Source organism: Camelus dromedarius, chromosome 16 (genome assembly GCF_036321535.1).
Source record: "Camelus dromedarius isolate mCamDro1 chromosome 16, mCamDro1.pat, whole genome shotgun sequence".
In the NCBI taxonomy this organism is placed as follows: domain Eukaryota; kingdom Metazoa; phylum Chordata; class Mammalia; order Artiodactyla; family Camelidae; genus Camelus; species Camelus dromedarius.
This window is the reverse complement of record NC_087451.1, coordinates 13,287,405-13,303,484: the sequence shown is the minus strand read 5'-3', so window position 1 is coordinate 13,303,484 and position 16,080 is coordinate 13,287,405. Positions and strand designations below refer to the sequence as shown.

Here is a 16,080-nt window from a genome sequence, read left to right as displayed (position 1 = left end):
CAAGGTGGTAGCTGTAGGAGGAAGATGACTGGATTGAGTATCAAGAGTCCTGAGATCTCTCTTCAGCTTGGAGTAAATTATACCCAACTTGTCAGTAAAAAGATGGAACTGGCTCCTCTCTGCATACGACACAGAGTTGCTCTGTGTCAGATTAGGTGATGGACATCCAAAGCACATGGGAGATTGTAAAAGAGCATTTAAATGTTAGCTGTAAAGAGAATTAATTATGCCTGAGAAAAATAAATATATGCTTCTGAATTTTGCTGGGTATAGAATCATTTGCTGTTTTATGCTAGTGATGAATTCCTGTCACAGGAAAATCAGCATTAAAAATACTGATTATAAGCTGTGTTCAGATTCTGATCTTTATATTTGAGCAACAGGAACTCACTAATGTAGACGATGGCGGTGAGGAGGTCTGTCACTACTTGTATTTTACAAAGAGCACGCTGACTGTAGTATGGAGTTTGGTGGGCAGTGGTGAGGGCAGGAAGCCATTTATGCCTTTGGAGTAGACGCTGTAGAAAAGAGTGGTGGTGATGTAAGAAGATTGGTCACAGATTTATTGCTAGAGGGAAGGAAGAAGGCGGTTCCTGATTTTGCTCTCTGGTGAGAGAATCATGCTGTTCACCAAAATAGGGAGCCCTGGAAGTTCAGGCCTGGGGAGATGATCTTGATCTTTGAGTGAAATCTGATCTTCTATTGAGACATCCAAAAACCCATGTAAGGGGAAGTCACTAGCAGATACTAACTGAAGCGGTGGTCGGAATGAGATCACTTGGGGAGGGTATGCTGTGAGAAGAAAAGGAAGTTTAGGAATTAGCTTTAAGTAACTCTGATATTTAAAGAGTAGTTAGAAAAGGATGAGCCAGCAGAGGAAATGGTCAGGGAAAAACTAGAGAGCGAGGAGGAAAACTAGGAGACAGTTTTGTCTGGAAATCAAGAGGAAATATTTTAAGGAGAACGTCATGAGCATTGGCTATAGCTATTGAATAATCTTAATAAGATGTGCTTGGAAAACGTGTATTAGATTCAACAACTTGGATGTTACTGGTGACCATAGCAAAAGTCACTTGGGAGGAGTGTTAGGGGCAGAAACCATTCTGAAATGGATCTGGGGTGAATGAGAGAGAAAAAAATAGATGACAGTTATAAACAAGTCAGTCAATGACTTTAGCTTCTAGGAGAGGAAATGCCGAAGTCAAAGGGAGAAGGATATTATTGCTTTGATTTATGATTTAAAAAAACTGTTGTGTAAATACATCAAGGTAAGTAACACAAATGTATGGATCAGTGAATGAAATTTTACGAATCCAACACTCATGTAACCATCTCTAGGGTAAGAAATAGAACATTGCTGTCTAATTGCCTAGTGGTTTGGAATTTCATGTAAATAGAAAAATTCAGTGTGTAGGCTTTTTTATTTGTGTTTTTTTTCTCTTTATATCTGTGAGGTTCATCCATATTATGGTGTTTGGTGGTAGTTCATTTTATTTCTGTGTTGAGTAATCTTCCATCATATACCACTTCCATCATATACCACTGTGCTTGTCCGCTCCTGGTGATGGACATTTGAATTGATTCCAGCTTTTGGATCAAATAATGCTGCTATGAATTTTCTTGTGTGTGTCTCTTGATATATATTTACGCCTCTAATGAGTATATACCTAGTGTGGAACAACTTGGTCAAAGGGAACTGTATCTTAATGTTGAGTATCTATTGTTCAGACTTCTCCACAGTGGTTATACCGATTTACATGTACCAACAGTAAATCAGCAGCCTCTTCGCTCCACATCCTGTCAACATGTGGTTTTGTTATTGTGGTTTTAATTAGCACTTCCTTGATTACAATGAGGTTGAGTCACTTTTCATGTTCACTGATAATTGCTTTATTTGAATATCCTCTTTCTGGAGTGATTTCATGTCTCTTGCCTTGTTTTTCTAATGACGTAACCTTTTTCATATTGATTTTTGATTGCTACGTGTGCTAGATGAATTCTTGCGGGGCTATGATTGTCTCCCATTTTGTGGCTTGGCTTTTCACCCTTCTGGTAAGGGTGGCTCATGATTAACCGAAGTTCTTCATTTTAGTGTAATAAATAATATAATAGAATTTGCCAATCTTTTATGCTAAGTGTTTTTTTTTGTGTGTGTCCTGTTATGAAGTTTTCCCCTGTACCGTGATCATAAACATTTCTACATTGTTCTCTAGTGTTTTATTAATTTTACCTTTGGCATTTGTCACTTGGTACTGACTTATTTGAAAAAATTTTGAAAGATAAGAGACACTTCATCATATTTAAATGCTCACTGGAAATATCCAGTAGCATGGAAGGAATTGAAAGTGGAAAGAAATGATTAGAAAAAGACTCCTGAGAGGGTTTGGGGTGGGGGTGGTGGTGGGGCAGATGAGATCCAGAGCAGAATGGAGGGATTTACATTAGACAGAAGGAAAAGACAACTGTTTGTAATACAGTGGAATGAGAAGAGGGTGGTACAGATGCACACAGGTCGTTGGCAACAGGAAGTTTCTAGTTTCCCTGTGAGTATGAGACACATTACCTGCTGAGTAGAGAGAGATCGGATAGAGTCAGAGCTTGGAGAAAGTTTAAGAAAGTCTTTGAAGAAATTGTAGAGTAAGTTCCAAAAACAGAGTAAATGTGTTGTGCGGTTCTGAGGGTCCAGTTGAGGTCTGTGGATATTAAGTTATAGTGGTACCAGTTGTGTCTCACTGTGTGCTTTTTCTGTCGTAGGACTTGGTTGCTGTGGAATGTACTAGGATAGTGGGTAGTTGGGTTCACCTAGATTGAAGTTTTGCTAGTTGGACATCGTGCAAAGATCCCACCAGAAAAGAATGAGCGAACGTAGATTATTGACAGAAGTTACTGAGCTGATTGAGTGAAGACCGTGAGCTGGGAGGAGAGTAAATGTAAGAGGGACCTGAAGAACTGGGAGAAGGCCTGGTTATTGGAGGTCCTGATGAAGTCAGAGAATGAATCATAATGCAGATAGTGAGCAAACTTGCTGGAAGGTAAGGTTGTGATCTGAGCGTAGAAGGGCTGATTAGCGATTTTTGAAGTGTGACAGTTTTGTTCGGTAATAATACTGATACAATACTGATTATGTAACAGGTGCATTATTATTCACTGATGTGAATTAGAAACATACATATAATTCTTTTGTAGTGGGTCGTATGCCCAGTGTGTTCAGATGTATCAGGATTCAATTCCTGTTTGTGAAGGAACATAAGTTTTCTCCCATTGCTAAATTTACACATGATAGAAATTCTAGATGATTATACTTCACATTTATATTTAATGAATTTTGGTAAAATACTTCATTTTCATTTATCATTTACAGATGGTTTTGTTCCTGATGCTAATATTCCCTAGTTCTCTAGTGAGAGTTTGATTTTTAAAACCTTGCTTGTGCTGATAATTGTAGGTACTGTTTTAAAAAAAATCCCCAAAACTACTAGTTTTGTAATTTCAGCTTCCCGTTCACTTTCTTTTAAATGTCTTCCAATACTTCTGTATTTTTAATTGAAAAACAATTGTTACATCAGTAACATTAATTAAGTTTTCTTGTAACATGAATGTTGTTTCTTTAGTAACATTAATGTTTTCTTGATGGACATTGTGTCTTTAACCTGTTCCATTGTTAATTCTAATGCAGATACATCAAGAAATCTGGAATTTCATGAAATACACAGCACAGGGAATGAGCCGCCCTTGCTGATTATGATTGGCTACAGTGATGGAATGCAGGTCTGGAGCATCCCTGTAAGTATGAAGATGGTTAAATCCCTAAAATAAAATACTTCTCAGCATGCTAGCTGGCGATACTTTAAGATCTCATCTACTTATTTCACAAGCAGTTGCTAAGAGACTGGTATATGCGCATCACTTTACAAGGCCCAAGGAGTAACGAGCAAGTGGGAAGTCAGAGAAGCTTTAAATGTTTTATAAAGTGGACCAGGAATTGTGGCAATCATTTTACATACAAGATCTCATTTCTCATTATAGTACCCCTATTAAGTAGATATTATTATTGTATTTTTCTGCATTTTACAGAAGAAGAGTAAACAGGCTTGCAAGAGGCTTTTACAAAAAAAGTAATGATCATTTAAAAAAAGAATCATTGTTTTGAATCAGTTAAAACTTTCACATGGTACAAAAGTCAGTAGGTATAAACAGGTAAAAAACTCTACCACTCTTGTGCACCGTTTCCTTTGTCTTAAACAGCCAGGATTTCTAGTTTCTTATGTATCCTTATAGCTATATTTTATGCAAATAAAAATGCATATGCATATATTTCTCCCACCCTGCCCTTCCCTAACAGAAGGGAGCATATTGTACAACTCAGTCTGTACTTTGCTGTTTTTTACTTATAATGTCGGTTTTCAGAGAGCTTCTCTATAGAATTTTATAGCTGCGAACAATTCCATTATTTGGATTTTCCTTAATTTACATAACTTGTTTCCTGTTTTTGGAAATACTTGAAAGTCTCTCCTGTCTTTTTTTTTTTAAATATTAGAAATAATGATGTAATACATGAACTTGAACAAAGATTATTTTATATCTGTATATCTATGTAGGATAAATCCAAATTTTGAAAAATGTTTTAAATTGTCTCATATTGGTCCCTGTTTGCTTCTTAAATACTACGTATTCTTTGGGATGACTAGACATAAAATGTGCTAAAAGAGGAAGAGGCCTGGTAGGGTCACAGCTCAATGAAGCATGGTAGGGACTGCATACTTTGGTTTGTACTTATGTTCCAGTGTCTGGCATGGCCTGAAGGTTGGAGGTGGTAGTGGCTGGCAGAAGTTCTACCGTGTGGCTATTTTGCAGTTGGAAGCTTGGGGCCAATAGAATTTTAATTTGTACCTTTTTAAATGCAGTGTTGTACAGTGTATCCTTGTAGCTTATTTATTTTATACATAATAGTTTGTACCTCTTAGCCCCATACCCTTGTCTTGCCCCTACCCCCCACCCTCTCCCTGCTGGTAATCACTAGTTTGTTCTCCATATCTGTGAGTCTGTTTCCTTTTTGTTATCTTCACTAGTTTTATTTTTTAGATGCTACATATAAGTGATATCACACAGTATTTGTCTTTCTCTGCATGACTTATTTCACTTAGCATGATATCCCCTAAGTCCATACATATTGTTACAAGAGGCAAAATTTCATTCTTTTTAATGGCTGAGTAATATTTTACTGTGTATCTGTCTATCTATATGTACCACATCTTCTTTATCCATTCATCTGTTGATGGACACTTAGGTTGCTTCCGTTTCTTTATATTGTAAATAATGCTGCTATGAACATTGGGATTGAATGTATCTCTTAACATTATTGTTTTTGTTTTTTGAGGATATATACCCAGAAGTGAAATTGCTGAGTCATTATAGTTCTATTTTTAGTTTTTTTGAGAAACTACCATACTGTTTTCTACAGTGGCTGCACCAATTTGCATTCCCAACAACTGTTGTATACCTTTGTACAAGGGTTACCTTTTTTCTGCATCCTCACCAACACTTGTTATTTGTGGTCTTTTTGATGATAACCATTCTGAGGTGAGAGGTGATACCTCATTGTGATTTTGATTCTCATTTCCCTGATGATTAGCAAATGACGTTGAGCATCATTTCATGTGCCTGATGGCCATCTGCATCTCCTCTTTGGAAAAATGTCTATTCAGTTCTTATGCCCACTTTTTAATTGGGTTGTTTTTTTGTTTGTTTGTTTGTTTTTTGATGTTGAGTTGTATGAGCTGTTTATATGTTGGATATTAATCCTTTATTGCTCATATCATTTGCAAATATTTTCTCCCATACAGTAGATGGTCTTTTCATTTTGTCATGGTTTCCCCTTTGCTGTGAAAAGCTTTTATTTTTTTTAATTTTTAAATTTTTTTTAACTTTTTTTGATTTATAATCATTTTACAATGTTGCGTCAAATTCCAGTGTAGAGCACAATTTTTCAGTTATACATGAACATATATATATATTCATTGTTACATTTTTTTCTCTGTGAGCTACCATAAGATCTTGTATATATTTCCCTGTGCTATACAGTATAATCTTGTTTATCTATTCTACAATTATGAAATTCCAGTCTATCCCTTTCCACCCCCAGCCCCCTTGGCAACCACAAGTTTGTATTCTATGTCTATGAGTCTATTTCTGTTTTGTATTTATGCTTTGTTTGGTTTTTTTTAGATTCCACATATGAGCGATCTCATATGGTGTTTTTCTTTCTCTTTCTGGCTTACTTCACTTAGAATGACATTCTCCAGGAGCATCCATGTTGCTGCAAATGGCGTTATGTTGTCGGTTTTTATGGCTGAAAAGTATTCCATTGTATAAATATACCACATCTTCTTTATCCAGTCATCTGTTGATGGACATTTAGGCTGTTTCCATATCTTGGCTATTGTAAATAGTGCTGCTATGAACACTGGGGTGCAGGTGTCATTTTGAAGTAGGGTTCCTTCTGGATGTATGCCCAAGAGTGGGATTCCTGGGTCATATGGTAAGTCTATTCCTAGTCTTTTGAGGAATCTCCATACTGTTTTCCACAGTGGCTGCACCAAACTACATTCCCACCAGCAGTGTAGGAGGGTTCCCTTTTCTCCACAGCCTCTCCAGCATTTGTCATTTGTGGATTTTTGAATGATGGCCATTTTGACTGGTGTGAGGTGATACCTCATTGTAGTTTTGATTTGCATTTCTCTGATAATTAGTGATATTGAGCATTTTTTCATGTGACTATTGATCATTTGTATGTCTTCCTTGGAGAATTGCCTGTTTAGGTCTTCTGCCCATTTTTGGATTGGGTTGTTTGTTTTTTTCTTATTAAGTCGTATCAGCTGCTTATATATTCGGTTTCATTTGCAAAAATGTTCTCCCATTCCATAGGTTGTCTTTTTGTTTTACTTATGGTTTCCTTTGCTGTGCAGAAGCTTGTAAGTTTCATTAGGTCCCATTTGTTTATTCTTGCTTTTATTTCTATTGCTTGAGTAGACTGTTCTAGGAGAATATTTTTGAGATGTATGTCAGATAATGTTTTGCCTATATTTTCTTCTAGGAGGTTTACTGTAGCTTGTCTTATGTTTAAGTCTTTGATCTATTTTGAGTTTATCTTTGTGTATGGTATAAGGGAGTGTTCTAGCTTCATTGCTTTACATACTGCTGTCCAGTTTTCCCAACACCATTTGCTGAAGAGACTGTCTTTATTCCATTTATCCCATTGTATATTCTTGCCTCCTTTGTTGAAGATTAGTTGACCAAAAATTTGTGGGTTCATTTCTGGGCTCTCTATTCTGTTCCATTGGTCTATATGTCTGTTCCATTGGTCTGTATGTCTGTTTTTGTACCAATACCATGCTGTCTTGATGACTGTAGCTCTATAGTATTGTCTGAAGTCTGGGAGAGTTATTCCTCCAGCCTCTTTCTTTTTCTTCAATAATGCTTTGGCCATTCTAGGTCTTTGGTTCCATATAAATTTTATTATGATTTGTTCTAGTTCTGTGAAATATGTCCTGGGTAATTGGATAGGGATTGCATTAAATCTGTAGATTGCCTTGGGCAGTGTGACCATTTTAACAATATTGATTCTTCCAATCCAAGAGCATGGGATATCTTCCCATTTTTTAAAGTCTTCTTTAATTTCCTTCATCAATGGTTTATAGTTTTCTGTGTATAATTCTTTCACTTCCTTGGTTAGATTTATTCCTAGGTATTTTATTACTTTGGGTGCTATTTTGTAAAAAGCTTTTAAATCTAATTAGGCCCTATTTGTTTATTTTTGCTTTTATTTACTTTGCTTATGGAGATAGAGTCAAAAAAAAATTGCTGTGATTTATGTCAGAGAGTGCTCTCCTGATGTTTTCTTCTAGGGGCTTTATAGTTTCTTGTCTTACATTTAGGACTTTAATCCATTTTGAACTTATTTTTCTGTATGGTGTGAGTAAATGTTCTAATTTTATTCTTTTATATGTAGCTGTCCAGTCTTTCCAGTACCACTTATTGAAGAGACTGTCTTTTCTCCATTACATATTCTTGCCTCCTGCGATTGATTGACCATAAGTGAGTGGCTTTATTTCTGGGCTTTCTGTCCTGTTCCATTGATCTATGTGTCTGTTTTTGTGCCAGTATCATACTGTTTTGATTACTGTACCTTTGTAGTATAGTCTGAAGTTAGGAAGCATGATTCCTCCAGCTCTGTTCTTCTTTCTCAAGATTGTTTTGGCTATTTGGGGTCTTTTGTGTTTCCATACAGATTTTAAAATTATTGGTTCTATTTCTGTGAAAAATGCCCTTGGCATTGAATCTGTAGATTACATTGGGTAATATGGTCATTTGAACAATATTAAGTCTTCCAATCCATGAACATGGTATATCTTCCCATCTGTTTGTGTTGTCTTCCATTTCTTTCACCAGTGTCTTATAGTTTTTCAAATACAGGTCTTTTGCCTCCTTTGATAGGTTTGTTCCTAGGTATTTTATTATGTGGTTACTTCTTACAGGATTTATATGCAAACAAACATATATTACCTCAAATTTAATGGAATTCAGGATGTTCTTGAGTACAAAATTTGGCTTAAGAATTATTAAGTAACGAGCACATTGAACTGCGTAATTCTTTAATGTTTTAAGTAAAAAATATTGTTTCTCCTTTGATAAGTCACTTATGATGAACTTTGGTATTCCATCTAATATAATAATTATGTGTCCTATTACTAGGTATTTAGGATTTGGGGTTTTATATTTCTTGTTTTTAAAAATTAGCTTTTTTTTTTTTTTTTTTTTTGCAGCAATAGATGAATCTTGCTAGTATGTCATGGAATGAGTGTCCTTGTTCTTTTTGACTTTGGAGATGTGTAATTGACATGTTTTTCCAAAGCCCTGCAATGTTGTTTGTAATTTAAGTATCACGCCAAAGGCATGGACAGGGGACTTAAAATTTGGTTTTTCTTTTCCCCTCCTACCAAAAGAAATACTTCTAGGTTTTGTTCAGAGGAGAAGATTTTGTAAAGGAAACTTTTTCGTATTAATAGTACATTTTGATCCATTACGCTGTTTGTTGGCAGACTTAAGGGCAAAGAGGAAGCTATAGCTTTAACAAGAAGGCTGGCCCTAGGTGGGCTAGGGGTGTAGACTGGATGGAGCACATTCCTTTGATGGTACTCAGGCTACCCTCTTGTTTTAGTTATAATTAGAGGTATCACTTCTAATAGTTTTAAAGTTAACTAGTGTCTACCTCTGAGTAGCTTAAAGGTCTTCTGAGTAATTTAAATTACTTCTTTAAAGTAATTCTTATGCCCAGATTATATTTTGAGAGACTTAAATAATCTCCATGGAATTTTCCTTGACTAACAGTTGTTTACTATGTAGTACAGCCCCATGAGGACTGTTTTAAGAATTAGGAGGCAGTTTGGAAAAATAAGCTCTTTCTTTTGCATTGATTGAGCTCTCACTGTGTTCAAAGAGCTTTATACACACACTGTCTCATCTGTATATTGTGAGGGAGAAGTTATCCTGCTTTACAGGTGGTAAGGTCACACCACTTACAGGAGGTGGAATTGGAATTTGAACCCAGTTCTGTCTGACTTCAATTTCAAAGCCCAAATCTAAGCTCTCTCTATTTCATTACTTCCCCTCTGTGATAGCTGAAGATAGGCCCTGCAAGTAGTATGGCAGTTTAATTTCAGTTTTCATTGTAAAAGGTTATGATGTGCCTTCATATATTCATCTTTTATAGACTATGGTGACTGTTACCCATTACTCTAACTAAACCCTTCTGAAACTTGTTTATCACTAGTCAGTTATTCAGTAATCATTTAAGTGTTACCATGTGCTCGACAGTGGGGCTCTTACGCTGGTCAACCTAGAAGGAATTTTGGCTCTTAGGGATCTTTCCAGACCATAAATCGTATTTGCTTTTGAGTAAGTGCGAGTGGGCAGAAAGTCAGTCCCTGTCCAAAGCATAGCTCAGTTTTTGCTTCAGGTTTTGTGTACAGGGTTCCTTTTTGTTGATTTTACATAACTGTTCCACCAGTGAGCCTCAGATTATGAAAATAAATGTCCTGCTTTAAGATTTAAAAAATTGTCTACTAAGTGCACAAATATGAACGAGGCTTAAATGATGTCTAAGAATATAGTTAAGTGGAGTTAGCCCAGAAGCAGAACTGTGCAGAAATAGTTTCTCTACTGAGCAGTCTCTGCCACTTTGTGTCTGAGAAGGCCACAGGGAAACTCGCCCTCTCCTAGCTTTCCCAAGCTGTCAGGCCCCTTCTTTCAACACATCTGATGTAACATAAGGAAGAATGATTATTTGTTATGTTGACGTTCTGGATAAATAGACCCCGTTCCCACCCGTGCCTAACCATGTCACTGCCTCTTTTTGGTAATGTAAATATAGGCTCTTTGATTAAAATCCTTAATTTAAAAAAAATCAAATTTATACATGTACATGGACTAAAAATCGAATAGTTTTATGTGAGAAAAACAGCAATTCTGCCCTCCTTTCTGAACTCCCTCCATTCTTTTAGTTGTTGTTATCTTAGTATTTATTTCAGTTATTTAAAAATATCTTGCTTACATTCTTGATTTTTTTTTTGCCTGCCTGTCTTACACATAGATTGACTTGGTGCCATGGACTGTGAGAACTTAAGAAGTGTCATTTATTCAATGAAAGTCTGGGATAAAATATGTATTTTGAGCAAAATAGACATGGTCTTTGCTCTAATGTGGATAGTGGGAGAGATGGATTTGAATAAAAATAAATTAATAGACAACTTAAATTGTAATGTGAAGAAAAAATAAGAGATTGTAATAAGGAAGTGGCATGGAAGTTAGCCATGGTAAGGTTGGAACAGCAATCAGTAAAGTCAGGCTCTGAGGTAGAAGTGTTTTCTCTACAGTTGGACATTGATTTAGATTTCTTAAGCTTTTTCCTTCTTAAAGAATATACAGATAAATATCTTTATGATTGTGTAATTTGGATAGATCAATAAAAGTAGATATACTAAGACTTTAGATATATTTGCCAAATTGCATTCTTGTAAAGACATGCCGTTCTACTTGCCCTGTTCATTTATTAATTCATTCCTTCAGCAAAGATTTGATTGCCTTTTATATGCCAGACCCTGTTCAAGGTGCTGGGAAAATGACAATGAGCAAAGCAAAACCATTATTCTTGTGGAATATCCATTCTGGGTAGGTGGTTTGGAGGGTGGGCAAGATGATCATAAACATGTACCATGCTAGATGGTAAGTGTTATGGCGAGATGGGTGATGTTGTGGGCTGCTATATTATATAGGGTGGTTTGGGAGAGCCTCTCTCAAAGGCCCTTCGAGCAGAAGTGTGGAGGAGTTATCCTTCTTGTTATTTGAGGGAGGAGCATTCAGAGCCAGTACTCAGTGATAGGATTATGCTTCCTATATTTAAGAACAGCAAGGAGGCAATTGGTGGAGCTGGATGGGCAGGTGAAGAATGCTAGATGGTGGCTGAGGGGTGGTGGTGGGCTAGAGCTTTGTAAGGTAAAGATTACAAAATGAGCTTTGTGCCATTGTAAGGACTTCAAAATCTTGAATATAGAGCAGAGTTGAAACAATTTTACAGGGAAAACACATATACCCACCACCTAGATTGTACGGTGAAAATTTTACTGTACTTGCTTTATTTCATTTCCACCTGTAAGTGTTACTTGATGCATTTCATAGTAAATTGCAAACATTAGCGTACTTTCCCCTGACTACTTTTGCATGCATATCATTAACTACAGTTCAATATATGACTTGGTTTTAATTTAAAATTTACACATAATACAGAAATCTCACTATGTAAATTTCCTGAGCTTTGACAAATGGGTGGTAACCCAAATCTCTGTCAAGATAGAGAACATGATTATCACTCAAGAAATTTCCCTCATGCCTATTCCTGGTTAATTTTTCCTCCACCCCATCCATGAAAAAAAATCACTGTTTTCATTTTTTTCCACTGCGGTTTTGCCTGTTTTAGAACTTTGTATACTATTGCGTAGGATGCGCTCTTTGTGTAAGTCTCCTTTCACTCCACATAATGTTGGTGAGATTCACTCATGTTGATTGTTCCTTTATTGTTGAACAGTATTCCAGTGTATGAATTTACCATAGTTTATCCCTTCTATTAATGATGGCTGGCTGGCTGTTTATAGCTCTTGCCTCTTACGAATAAAGCTGCTGGGAAGGTTCTTCTGTAAGTCTTTTTGGAAACGTGTGTATTTATTTCTCTTAGGTAAATATCTGAAAGTGGATTTGCTGCTTCATAGGGTAGGAATGTGTTTAATTTTATAACAAACTTCCTTTTTCCCAAAGTAGTTGTACCATTTTACATTTCCCCTAACCACGTATGAGTTGTTCTACATCCTTGCCAACATTTGATGTTATTCCTTTTTTTTTTTTTAAGTAGTGGAGGTACTGGGGATTGAACCCAGGACCTCATGCATGCTAAGCATGTGCTCTACCACTGAGCTATTACTCCCACCCCCATCTTTTTAATTTTAGCCATTCTGATGGGTGATACCTCGTGGTTTTTATTAGCATGTCCCTGATGACTAATAACATGAAACATTTTTTCATGTATTTGTTGGCCATTTGCATATCTTTTAGGGATTATCTATACAATTTTTTTTTTTTTTGCCCTTTAAAGAAAAAGTGAGTTGTAGAACCTGTTGGAGGACTTTGAACAGAGGTGGACATCCATTCCTCTTATAAAAATTGGAAAGGTATGCTAAGGAGCAGATTTGGGTGGAAAGAGTGAGTCTGTGGAGCATAGATTGGTGCTGTTCACAAACTGTTGGTTGTCAGTGAAATGTTTGTTACTGTTAGATGCCAGCTGTACATTATCCAAACATGTGTTTGTCATTTACAGAAGTATCTGTGCCAGAATGAAAATTAAAAAAAAAAATAAATTAAGTGGCTGGACCTTCATAAGATGGTTTGACAAGCACTATCAACAGGGCCTTCTCCAGTTGGAGGAGGAGTTGTTCATGGCAATGAATGTGTTTTAGACATTACGCAGTCCTGTATTATTTCATTTAACACAATTAATATCTATGATTATTAACATTCATTTTAGTGTTTGTATGTTCCCCTGGATATGGAATGAGATATAGAAGTTTCAGGGAGGAGATTTGAATTCCAGGATGAAGATTTGGATTTATTAACATTTCAGCCAAGAAAAAGGATCTTCGTGTAACAGAGATACAATCCAAAACCCGTATTTAATAAAGACTGGTCTTGCAACGACTGTGGAATGAGCAGAGAATATGGAGAAAAGAAAAGAAAGGGGTATGAGCCCGTTATGAGACAGTTTCACATGAGGTGTTGAGAGCCGGGCCTAAGCTTGTGTTGGTAACTGATTAAGAAGAGAAGAAAGAGTCAAAGATGTTTCAAAGGTCTTGAGTTGGTGCTGGTGCTGCCTGGTGTGTAAGATGGCACAGTTTACGAAGGCATAGAATTTGACTATTAAGACTTAGACTTACATTATGTTAAAAATTTTATGAGGCAAAACTGTGTTGCATAGTTTAAATAATAAAATGTTCTCATCAAGAATTTTTCAATGGGCAGGAAACCCAAGATAGTACCTTTGTAAAAAGTCTTGATATTTATTTTCCAGTGCTTTTTTGGTATCTGTTTAAATGGCTACATATATTTCTCATCCTCTTTTGAAATGTTCAGTATCTCAAAAAAAAATCTTGAAAATGTATTCATTACAGCACCTCGAAGATGAGAGTTGCATTGTATGAAACTATATTTTAGGTTTACGATTTGAAGTGTTTTCTTGGAACGTTGAGAATATTGCAGTGAAGTAACACTAGGTGTCGCTAGCACATTGAGCTAAGAAAAGTACAGCTGTTCCCCTTGAAAGGAAACATTTGCCCTAAAGCTTTTAGTGTAACTTTTACACTAAAAACTTTAGCGAAAACATACAAGGACATATTTGAGGTAAATACCAATTAGTCTATTATTTATTAGAAGTTGGGTGCCAACAGACCTTGCCATGTCAAGATTGCTAGCCAGGAAACAATTCTTGTGGGTTTTATTTGGGAAGAGTATAAAGTCAGTGATTTGGGTAACTGGCCAATAGAGAAGAAAGTTGGACCCAATCAAAAAATTGCCTTTGTTGAGAAGAGGGCCTTATTTAGTTTGGTCCAGTCTCTTATTACTGGAAAGAGAAGTAACGGATGGCTCTTAAGTCATCTGCAGTGGAAGAGCATTGGGTGTCACGGAGTGAATAAATCAGAGATGAGGAATGACGTTGAAATAACTTCTGGAATCAACCCATGTTAATAGGGGAAAATACTTTCCTCTCGAGTATGTTTCTTAAGGTGTCACCTTAGAGAATTCTTGTGTCTAAAGTTTATACATTTCCTATATTTTAATAGTGGCTTTTTGTGACTTTTGTTGATCTGATAAGTGAGTTTGAAATTTATTATTTGGGATCTTTATTGTTTGAAATATTTTTGATGTTTTTCTACTCTAAAACAGAAAATATTCTTTGGACCTAGGATGACTTACAAGTTTGTGGAAGGCAGCCTTTTGTTATAAATTCTTTTGTTATATATTTTGTTGAATATATTAAATACAGTAAAGTGTACAGATTCAAGTATACAGACTGAATTTTTGTGTACGTGTATGACCTGGACACCACCCAGATTAAGATAGAGAACATATTTTCAGCAACTCAGAAGAGTCGCTCATGCTGCTTTGCTGTCAGTACTGCCCTTGTAACTCCAAGTGGCCACTGTTCTGACTTCCATCACCAGAACCTAGGTTTTTTCGTTCTTTAACTTCATTAAAAAAAAAAATACATATATATAGATATGTATGTATCATCATAGATAATCCAATCTGTTTTGTATCTGGCTTCTTTTAACAATGTGACTATGAGATTCTTTCACGTTATTGTGGGTGTCAGTAATTTGTTCCTCTTTTTGGTGTATTGTATTTTGTCATGAATAGAACACATTTTTAAAAAGTCCATTATACAACTGATAGACGTTTTTGTTGTTTCCAGTTTTTGAGTATTATAAATAAAGCTGTTCTGAACATTTTTGTATGTTTCCTGGCGGATATATGCTGCACCCATTTCCCTTGAGTATAGAGCTAGGAGTGCGTTTGCTGTGTCATCGTGTAGGTGTATGTTGAACTTTAGTAGATATTGCGAAGCAGTTTTCCAAAATGGTTTCCCCAACCTGTACTGTCACCAGTAAATGTGTGAAAGTTTGATTGGCTCCGTGTTCTCATTAGCTCTTGGTATTGTCAGTCTTACTAATTTTAATCAGTCTTGTGTGTATGTGTTGGGATCTCATTGTTGAGTTTTAGAGATGCTTTTATTTTGTAATAATTTCAAACTAGTCAAGGAACTCCTGTTAACCCATTATCCAGATTAACCAATTAAGGACATTTTGCCCCATTTACTTTATCATTCTCTCAGTTTTTTTATTTGTAAAGATTCTTTTCTGAACCATTTATAAGTAGGAGAAGTCATGCTCCTCTTTTTCCATAAATAATTCAGTGTATATTTCCTGCAAATAAGCACATTATTTTTTACAACCATAGTGCCATTATCAAAACCAGAACATTTACATTTGATACAATACTATTTTGTAATCCACGGTTCATTTTCTGATTTCATCATTTGTCCTAATGGTCTTCTTTATAGGTTTTCTTACATTTTTACTTTCTTAATGTTGTCTTTGATGAAAGAAACCCAGATCACATTTTAAGTGGTTTATTTTATTGTTAGTGCCTTTTGTATTCTTGTTTACTCTAAGGCCTTGTAAATATTGTCCTGTGTTTTCTTTTAGAAGGTTGTTATTACCTTTAGGCTTATAATCCTTTTGAAATTTCTTATGTATGGTATGATGTAGGGCCAAAGCTTTTTTGAATGAAAAAAATTTAAAAAAAAAGATGCTAAGTGATTCAGCACCATTTCCTGAAAGAATCATTCTTTCCCCACCATATAATTTTTGCCATCGCTGCGTTTTTTTTTTTTCTTGGTCTATTTTTGAATTGATTTTTAAA

At 35.8% G+C, this 16,080-nt stretch overlaps 1 protein-coding gene across 14 annotated transcripts in view; it reads left to right on the top strand.

Moving 5' to 3' along the window:
- BCAS3 (BCAS3 microtubule associated cell migration factor) overlaps positions 1-16,080 on the top strand; it is a 482,840-nt gene that overhangs the window by 14,964 nt on the left and 451,796 nt on the right. For all 14 annotated transcript variants that reach the window (XM_031467999.2, XM_031467998.2, XM_031467997.2 and 11 more), the window contains exon 5: positions 3,677-3,783. In XM_031467999.2, the coding sequence (XP_031323859.1) occupies positions 3,677-3,783 (107 nt within the window). The remainder of the gene's footprint in view (positions 1-3,676; positions 3,784-16,080) is intronic.